Source organism: Fukomys damarensis, unplaced genomic scaffold, assembly GCF_012274545.1.
Source record: "Fukomys damarensis isolate Sample0158 unplaced genomic scaffold, DMR_v1.0_HiC HiC_scaffold_25, whole genome shotgun sequence".
In the NCBI taxonomy this organism is placed as follows: Eukaryota; Metazoa; Chordata; class Mammalia; order Rodentia; family Bathyergidae; genus Fukomys; species Fukomys damarensis.
In genome coordinates, this window is record NW_022900937.1 from 20,037,564 (window position 1) to 20,047,717 (window position 10,154).

Here is a 10,154-nt window from a genome sequence, read left to right on the forward strand (position 1 = left end):
TTTTATTTTTTTTAAATTTTTTTTTTTTTTTTTTAAGATAGTCCCTCGCTCACAGATCAGTCTGGTCTTGAACTCAGTCTGTACCTCAGGCTGGCCTTGAACTTGTGGCAATCCTGCCTCAGTCAGGAGTGCTAGGATTATAGGCGTTCACCACCACAGCCACCTGGCCCTGGCAAGTCATAAGTATTATACCTGTAAAAATAAGTGATCATGGGTGGGGTGTAGCTCAGTAGTAGAGCACTTGCCTAACATGCAAGGCCCTGGCTTCAAATCCCTAAAACCTGCAAAAAAAATTAGAAAGTATACCTTTTTAAGATTCCCTCCCCATACTGGGAGTAGAATCTTGTACATATTGGGCAGCATTCTATCATCAACCTACACTCCAAGGTGAAATGTCTGTTTGTGTGTATGCCTGGGATTGAACTCAGGACGTTGCACTTGAAAGGCAGGTGCAGTGCCACTGAGCTAAATCCCCAGCCCTGAAATGTTTTTTTTAATACTACATTTTATAAATCGGGTACAGAAATGCTTCTGGGTTTTGTACATCCGTCTTGGATCTAGCAACTCTGTTGAATTGGACCCAGCAACTCTGTTGAACTACCTATGAGCTGTTTATGGGTTGTCTTGGAACTTCTGGATAAACAATATTATCAATGAATAATGAGCATTCTTGTCTTTCTGATTTTAATACTTTTTTTACAGAGATGGCTAAATTAAAATGGCAATTGAAATAGAAGCAGTGAAAAAACCATAGTTTGTCCCCGATTTTGTTCTGTAGTACTGGGCCTTGAGCTGCATCTGCCATCCTTTTTATTTATTTTTAAAATTTAGCCACAGGTCTCCCGAAGTTGCTGAACTGTTCAGGCTAGGCTGGAAATTGTGGTCCTCCTGCCTTGGCTTCCCAGAATGCTGGGATTATAGGGATGCACCACCTCGCCTGGCTTGTTTTTGCTTTGAAAATGCCTCAAAATTTCCATGGTTAATTGTGAACTGCTTTGGTAGATAACTTATCGGGAGATGGGAAGTATTCAAGTTTTCTAAAAAATCTACGTAGATAGTAGTTTGCTGATCTATAGGAACTATAGATTTCCTTGAGTAATTTAATGTAAGTAATTCTCTTCGGATGCACTACTGTACCCTATTTAGTCGTGACAGACCATATTGTTTCCTACAGTTCTGCATTCGCTCTAATATTCCATTACAGTGAATTTCCTTCCTGAATTTACCTACTTCAGAGACACCGGTTGAAGGATGAACCTCCAAAATGAGAGCTGGCTCCTGCCTTCTAGGTCACTGTCGGCTGCGGAACGTAATTAGTACTAAGGTGATTGTCCCAATAGTGTCACAAGACTGCAGTAGAGCACCTACTAACTATAAAGTAGCTTATGGGACAATGGGGATTCTCTTAGGTAACCTCCTAATAAATATTTTTAACGTTTGCGGCTTCCACGTCGCAACTAAAACCCGGTAACCTAGAACACTCTCGTAGGGACTAGGAACAACTCGCAGAGGGTCTTTCGGGACGCGCATGCGTCACCGGAAGTTCCTGGTTCTGCCTCTTCCGTCCAGTGCGGCCGCTAATTGGTCCGTATGGCCATATAAGAATCTGCCCGGAAGCGCGTAGCTCTTTTTCCTCAGCTGCCGCCAAGGTGCTCGGTTCTTCCGAGGAAGCTAAGGCTGCGTTGAGGTGAGATCCTCACTTCATCCGGCGACTAGCACCGTACCCGGCAGCCCGCACCATGGCCTCCGTTTCTGAACTCGCCTGCATCTACTCCGCTCTGATCCTGCACGACGACGAGGTCACAGTCACGGTGAGTGTGGGCCGGGTTCGGCGCTTAGCCGACTTCCGGCTTCAAGGCGGACGTGTGGGCCCAGCGCTTCCGGTCTGGCCTAAACCCTAATTCCGGGCGGCGCACGTGGGGTCCGCGGTACTTGGGCTTCCTGAGCCATACCTGCCTGACTACAGCGCATGTGCTCCTCATACTTTGTTGTGGTTGCCTTGGCTTCCTTCGGCCTCGGTGGGCCCTGTGGCGAATGCGCCGGCTCTGCCCTCCCTCAGCATGGTCTCTAGAAGAGCTGCGTGGCTCAGTTCCAGCACCTAATGGCAGCTCAGGGCCCTGGCGCATGGGGAAGCACCCAGTGCAAATATTTGGTCGTAGTAACCGTATGAACTGTAAAGATGTAGACTAAGCAGTCATGAAAAGCAGGTAGTTTGGATATAAGCGTTTCGGATAACTTGATTTTTAACTTGCAGTTACTTTAGAGATGTGATTGGGAAAGCTCTCTGATGGTTTGGAATTTTGTTTCAGGAGGATAAGATCAATGCCCTCATTAAAGCGGCTGGTGTCAATGTCGAACCTTTTTGGCCTGGCTTATTTGCAAAGGTAAGGTGATCCTGGAGAAGGTAGTTTGGGAAGCCTACTGATCTATTAAGTCAGGTGTGTGTGTTTACTGCATCTTCTGTGTGTTTTGTGGCATTTATCTCTAGTTAATGACGTTTCAGCTTGTGTCTTAACGTGGATTCTTGATTTCAGGCTTTGGTTTCCTATCCCTTTTTTTTTTTTTGCCTTTTGAGACAAGGTCTCTTCGCACTTTAGACTGGTCTTAAACTCACTATTGTAGCTCAAGCTGGCCTCGAATTTGTGGTGATCCTTCTGCCTCAGCCTCCCAAGGGCTGGGATTACAGGCAGGTGCTACCATGCCTAACTTGCTCCCTCTGCTCTGAAACAAGGGTAAAAAATTCTTACCCAAGTTTTTCCTTCTCAAAAAGGGTTACCGTGGAAATAGCACTACTGATTCCAAGCAAATCTTGTAGTATGGTAATCCATGTGATTTCATGGAAATTGAATTTGGTGGCCTTTATTGGCTGTTCTCTGTATTTTGGTATGTAAAAGACTGCTAATACTGGGAGGGTTCCTTCGTGGCCATGAAGCTTGCACTGGCTGTCTTCCATGGTATAGGACACTGGATTTCCACCAAGTGAAGCTAATAATAGCATCTGACCAAGCCACTTCTGCTTAGAATTTGTGAAGATTGATTATATTACATCTGTGTCATCTTGATGGATTAACTTTGAGAAGATGCTAGATGCTTAGCTGTCTGCACTTTATTTATTTATTTTTTTTTTGAGACGTTTTTATTATGTAGTTCAGGCTGGCCTTGAACTCAAGGCAGTTCTCTTGCCTTAGCTCCTCCTGAGTGCTGGGATTACAGGCGTGTGCTGTCATGCCCTGCTAACATTCTAAAAATTTTAAAGCCAGCTGAAGTAGCACATGACTACTATCAGGAAGGCCGAGGCAGGAGGATCACAAGTTCAAGTCTGGCCTAGGCAAGTTAGGTGAAATCTTGGAATTTTAAAAAGCTGGGAATGAATCCCCAATATCACACAAAACACATAAATATTAATAAATGTAACAAGAACTGCAGAGGGAAAGGAGAGGGATTCAGTTAATTGAACCTTTGTATATAGCTGTGTGAGTACTATATAAGATTTAAAGCTGAATAGAGTTTTGGTGACTGTAACAGCGTGCACTGTTCTATCCACATGTTGCTGTTAGCAAAGTCAAGTCTGGAGTATGAAAAGCTAAAGTGAAAGCTTGGGTCTCATACCTGACCAAATAGGGTAATTTCATAGTTGAAGGGAGAGATGCAAGTTAAGAATTTGTGGTGATAAGCAGAAATGGGTGATTTTTGGGTAGATGAGTACTGTGTAACAGGACAGAACTGAGCCTTTACCTGTGTGTGCGCGTGCGTTGCAGGCCCTGGCCAATGTCAGCATTGGGAGCCTCATCTGCAATGTAGGGGCTGGTGGTCCAGCTCCTGCAGCTGGTGCTGCACCTGCAGGAGGCCCTGCCCCCTCCACCGCTGCTGCCCCAGCTGAGGAGAAGAAGGTGGAAGCAAAGAAAGAAGAATCTGAGGAGTCTGACGACGACATGGGCTTTGGTCTTTTTGACTAAACCTCATTTTTGTAACATGTTCAATAAAAACTGAGCACCTGCTGTGTCTTGCTGTGTTTGAATGTGCTCTGCAAAGGTGATTTGCTATTTTCTTATTCCCCTGCCATGGTCATCCGGTGCCTGACACTCACAAGAAGGCGTCTCGTACATACTACAGCATGAGGACTTCAGTGGAGGTGAGAGGAGAACCCTTGTCCAGGTTTCCTATGTGCTTCTATGATTACATAGAAACATGATCCACCCTGAGGGGCGGGGGTGTGGGCACAAGAACTTTGGAAAGCCTCCTGGGTATTTCTTTGTACAATACTGTATCTGTGCTGAGGCATCTGAGCCAGGGCGAAACTTGTAAACACCCGTTAGAGTGGCAGAATCCAAACCTGAGTTTGAAAAGTAACCGCTTTGCCAATTAAACAATAGCATGAAGTGGAGGTTTAGTTTGTAAAATTTATGAACAGATGGTGTTACCTGTATCTCCATTAAATAGATGAAGACCCAAGATCAATGGTAGAGAGCAGGACTCCTACCCTTATGGTGGCCCTAACTGCGAAAGCCACTTCTAGGCTTTATTTTAGAGACTACAGGTGGCAGGAGACATCTGAAATTAAAGCAGCACTGTAAATAGCAAGATTCAAGTTAATGTAGCCTCGGTGGTAAAGGCCTTTAAAAGGAATCTGAAAGTCATTAGGAGACCAATGTACAGGATAGAAATGCCCGCCTTTTATCTATTTGCTATAACACCAGCTCCACTTTCTGTTTCTGAGCCTTGATAGCCTGCAAAGTGAGAAAGTCTACATGTTGGCAACCTTGGGACATAAGGTCATTTGCCTTCTGCATGGGACTCAAAGGGCAGATGTGTTCTGATCAGGTTTGGTTTCTCATTGCGCATTTCTGTATTTTTATGTGTGTGTGTGTGTGTGTGTGTGTGTGTGTGTGTTTAGTGCCAGATTCAAAGGGCAGATGTGTTCTGATCAGGTTTGGTTTCTCATTGCGCATTTCTGTATTTTTATGTGGTTGTGTGTGTGTGTGTGTGTTTAGTGCCAGGTTTCAAACTTGGGATCTTGTACTTTTGAGGCAGATGGTGATAACACTGAGCTAAATCCCTGGTCCATTTGGTGTTTGTCTTTTCGGACAAGGACTCATAGTAGTTGAGGCTGGTAACTAGTAGGAATGGATTGAAGTGCATATAGAAAGAAACCTGTTGGTGAGAGGTGGGGTCTTGGGTGAGAAGAGGAGCTTGTCGTGGTTGCCACCTCTTCTGTCACTTTGAGGTCTCACATCCTATCCTAGCATCTTCATTCCTAGGCAGCTGCTCTGTGCAGTGCAAGAAGTGGAAAGTTTGCTCCACTTTGGGCCTTTTTACTTTTTTGAAACTAATTAAGTTTTAAGTTAATTTATATTTAATTCCTTCCGTTTCTGTCAAGGCCATCTCAATGAGGTCTAATAATTTTTGCTTTTTTTTTTTTGAGATGGTCTTAATATGTATCTCAGGTTGGCCTTGAACTTGTGCTCCTGTATCAGCCTCCCAAAGTGCTGGTATTACAAGTGTGCACCACTATGTCTAGCTAGGCCCTGAGTAGTTTTTAAAACACTACTTAGCTTGAGAGATTTGGAGTCAGGAAGTCAGGCTGGATGGTTACATCTATAATGAAATCTTGGCTACGTCACAGCCTGATGGCTGGTGTACCTAGTTGTGCAAGAGAGGCTTGGGGAGGTGCCAGGGTACTATAGAGCAGTCTGTTCTCTAGGGAATGAGTCCAGTCCCCTAAGACCTCGGTGAATCCCTTCTGCTCTGGCTGCCTTCATCATGCCCCACCTTAAGAGGGGCATCACGGTAAGTTTTTTGAAAGGTGCATTATGGGGGCTGTATAGTACCCGTTTATATTTTAGGAGTATTTCTAGTGACATTACTAATTTTGTGAGTCATATTAATATACTTAGGAAAATAAAATATTAAGTAGTGAATGTTTAGACTAACATTTTTAACATCTACTGTTGCTTACAAGATCTAAAAGCTGGGCAGGTGGCACATGCTTGTAATTAGCACAAGAGGCTGAGGCAGGAACATTGCCACGAATTCAAGGCCACCCTGGACTACATAGCAGTGCAAAGCCAGCCTGTATATATGAGACCCTGTCTCAAAAGTTAAACATTAAAAAATTACAGCAGAAATAAATTCCTATGTGAACTACAATGAAAATACAAATACCACAAATAATTTTTGCTTCAAGTATCACAACTAAGGCGGTCTTCACACTTGACAACAGCATGTGTCCGTATACAAGTCGCTTAAACTGATAGCACGTGTGCTTAACTTTGCTGTTTGGCAGGCCATACTTGTCACCTCTTCCTCTTGCCAGGAGCTTCCTATTATACAATGAGCCCTTAGCAAAAAATAAAGTATCAAATATGTAATAAGTGTTGAGAATAAACATTTTCAACATCAATTGCCTACAAAAATATAAGAAATGGCATTCCTATGTGAACTACAATAAAATATAAAACAATTCAAAATCACATCTAAGGCTGTTTTCACAAAGCCAGCATATTTCATACATAATTGGTTACATTAATAGCACTTGTGTTGTTTTCCTGTCTTTGGTAGAACATACATGACGTCTTATTGGTCTTCCTGTTTTCTTGGGTAGTTCTTGTGATATTTCACCTATTCACCAGTTTGTTCCAGAATTCTTTTATGGAGTTCTTTAGGGAGATGCCTATTGTTCTTTCTCTGTTGTAATTGATCATTTGTCAATTCTAACCCCAATCCTTTTAAGAAAATTTCTCTGTGATAGTTTGTACTTGTTATTTTCTTTGTAAACTATGAAATTATGCCTAATACAGGATTGAGTAGAACACAACCATTGGCCATTGGCTTGTGTTTTGAGTGGCATAGTTGATACGTAACTCATCCATATATCTACGCTGCCTTTTCTGGCTTTGTTAGTGTTGAGGATTCATTGTTAATCTTTGTTTTTGAGACAGGGTCTCACTTTGTAGCCCAGGCTGGTTTCGAACTCACAGCAATCTTCCTGCCTCAGCCTCCCTGAGTGTTGGAATTATAGGCATGTGCCACCACACCCGGCTCTCAACTGGTGTTCTTATAGCAAATGTAACATCAGTGAGTAACTAGTGAACCAATTATTGAATGTGACATTTGAATTTAGAAATAGGTGCAACAAGTCTGTTCACAATATCATAGGGTTTATTACTGCATGAATAAAGACTTGGTGGCTGAGTTCCAGGATAGATTTCTAAATTCAAGGTATAAAATGTCTTCATGACTATCAGGGCGTTTATTTTTATACCATATTTGGAATGTTTATTTGGCGTATGTTGCTGAAACCTTAACCACAGAATGATGCAAGTTTGTCATTTGTCATGTATTCAGATGGTGTATAAATTGCTTGACGGTTCAAAACAAAGCTTTCAAAAAATGAACAAATAGCTAAATTGATTTTTTTTGTTTCATTCTTGGGTCGTTTTGTCATCAAAATATAGGAAATTTTGAAAGAAATCAAATCTCAAGTGTTATTGTTCTAAAACTGAACACACCTGCCACTTCTCACAAAGCCTTTTAATTCTGACAGAATGAAAAAGAAATGCTAGGTTTTAATTTAGTGAGGTGCCATGGTAAATATATTTTATGTATTACTGTTGATGCATATAGATTGTTTTACTTGTAATTCACTATTAATGTACGTCAAACATCTTGTGGCTTATCATCCATTACAGTTCCCATTATTGAGTCACAGTATTGGCATTCCTTCCATAGGTTGGAAAAATCTAAAACGATTTTCCGACCTAGTTCTAATGTTGAATTTTGTTGGTATATATGACCATTTTGTAGGATTTTTGACTGGTCAGATTTTTATTTGTATTACTGTTTTCTTCCTCATCTGAATCAAGGTCTTTATTTGTACTTTTCTGTCATATCTTGCTAACTTTTTAATTTTTTTTGGTACTGGCGATTGAACTCAGGATGTTGCACTGTGAGGCAGGTGTGGCGCCAAAGTGTGGCGCCACTGAGCTACATGCCTGCCCCCGCCATCTGTATTTGAGACAGGGCCTTGCTGTGTATTTCCGGCTCGTCTTTAATTCACTGTGTAGCCCAGGCTGTTCTTGAACTCCTGGTGATCTTCCTACCTCAAATGCACTGCCGAACCTGGCCTCTTGCTGACTTCTTGGCTTACGAAATCCAAGTCATCATTGGTAGCCAAGTCACCTAATGACTCACTTTCAGTTTCCTCTCAAAGTTGTAGAAGTGGATTTTCATGCACTATTGTGTTGAATTGGGCTAATTCTACAAGGAAAATAAAAATAGTAAAATTATAAATATACAAAAATGTAACGTGGCATATAATATGGGTAAAACTCACCCATTTACACTTTGAGACGTGCACACACCTTGCCATTCATTGTACCAAGTGGGTGAACACAGGCATTGCTTCCTGTATTCCCCCAGCACAGCTACGGAGTTGCACAGCCAGCTACTGTTATGCTAAAGTGTATTTTCATTAGAAAAGTATGGTTGGGACTTCTTTTATGCACAGTGATGCCCCTTTAAAGTTCAGCCCCCATTGCAGCCTGCTTGAAGACCACACTTCTGGGACAGGAAGCTCTGAAGACAATTCTCACCCAGCCACAGCAGTATCTCCCCCAGCTGTGAGATCCTGTGGATATTTGGGTACACAGGATTAGACTCACTGATGTCTCACTGTTAGACTCCCTGGAGTGATTAACATCTCATGGCTACTAAACAGGCTGTGTGATCCTGGATGTATTATTTATCCCCAGCCTCAGGTCCATCATAGGTATAATGACACCTACCTCAGGTTTTTTGTGGGATTAAATGAAATGATAAATATAAAGCACTCACCCAGTTTTTGTTAAAAAAATGTTATAACCAGGTGTGGTATTATACACTAGTAGTCTCAGCTACTCACGAGGCTGAAGTGGGAGGATCACTTGAGCACATGGATTTGAGACTAGTTTGGCAACCTAATGAGAATCCTGACTCCCCCCAAAAGCATTACTTTGCTCTCATGACAGACTGATGACTATAAAAATCAAAGAGGGTATTAAGTAATGTTACTATTGTAGTGGCTATTTTGTCTTTGCATCTTTTAAATATTTCTGAAGAAGGTCAAATACGGATTTTCGGCACTGATGAGATTACACTGGTGAATTGTAAACATGTTGGATGGAATTGTTGCTTTGCAGACATTGGCTTGGTGCTGCCCCCCAGTGGCCAATCAAGGGAATGGCTGTGGATTGACTCCATTCACAGTGCCCTGCCTGGGGTATCCAAAGTCAAATTCCAACGAGTTAGTGGGGTAACGAACGGCTTGTTTGTGTGACCACCTGTGACCTAGCCAAGAGGAAACTGAGTGTACTGTCATGTGGCCTCGCCTCCCTGGGACTTGCTCAGCACCCTTGATTTCTCTAATATGCTCAAGTTCACTTCATGTCTGAAAACAAGACGGTCCCTGAGCTGTTATGCAACTCAGTGCGAGCTTGGCTCTCCTCCAGCATTGTTGGAAGAAGCAGCCACATGGAAACCATTCCTGCTTTGGCTGTGAGACTTTCGGGAGGTCGTGTGAAGCAAAAAAATTCTTGTAAACCGAGCGTGGTGACGCCTGCCTGTGATCCCAGCACTTGGGGCGGAGACAGGACGATCTCGGCAAGTTTGAGGCCAGCCTGGACTACGTAATGAGACCCTGTTTCAAAACAAAACAAAAGTCTTGTAAAGCTGAGGCTCAGGAGAAAGTTGTATCCGTGGGGAATTGGTAACCATGCTCCTTTGTAATAGCCAGAGCTCTGTGACGTGCACACTGGGCCACTGAGTCCTGCAGCACCAGGCTTAATGCCCGATCCCAGCAGCTAACCTGACCCGAGCGGATGATGTACTTTTGCCACCTCTTCCTTGATGTAGCACTAATTTGAAAAACAACTCTGTGGCTCTTTTGTTGACTTTATTGCATATTTGTCCTTTGATCTGTGTTCTCCAGTCCCTCTGAGAAACAGGAAAAGAATCCAGAAATTAAATTAACAATGGAACATTTGGAGGTTTTTTTCTTGTTTCCTTGTGGTAAAAAGTGATTGGAGATGATTTTAAATCAGTGGTTGGACCCAAGTTGGTTTTGATTTTTTTTGGTACCTGGGATTGAACTTGGGTCCTTGTGCTTGCAAGGCAGACCA

General features: G+C 42.6%; 1 protein-coding gene across 1 annotated transcript; it reads left to right on the forward strand.

The window, feature by feature from the left end:
* The first annotated feature begins 1,610 nt into the window (after window positions 1-1,610).
* On the forward strand, window positions 1,611-4,002 carry Rplp1 (ribosomal protein lateral stalk subunit P1). Its single transcript, XM_010627698.3, has 3 exons — window positions 1,611-1,811; window positions 2,310-2,384; window positions 3,759-4,002. The coding sequence occupies exons 1-3, from the start codon at window positions 1,740-1,742 to the stop codon at window positions 3,954-3,956; spliced, it is 345 nt and encodes a 114-aa protein (XP_010626000.1). The 5' UTR covers window positions 1,611-1,739; the 3' UTR covers window positions 3,957-4,002.
* Window positions 4,003-10,154: the final 6,152 nt, after the last annotated feature.

Bases quoted from the DNA above. Each gene is read 5' to 3' on its own strand.
- Rplp1 (XM_010627698.3), top strand. From the start codon at position 1,740: ATGGCCTCCGTTTCTGAACTCGCCTGCATCTACTCCGCTCTGATCCTG. The intron at 1,812-2,309 runs GTGAGTGTGGGC...ATTTTGTTTCAG, and splicing joins ACGACGAGGTCACAGTCACG to GAGGATAAGATCAATGCCCT. The intron at 2,385-3,758 runs GTAAGGTGATCC...CGTGCGTTGCAG, and splicing joins GGCCTGGCTTATTTGCAAAG to GCCCTGGCCAATGTCAGCAT.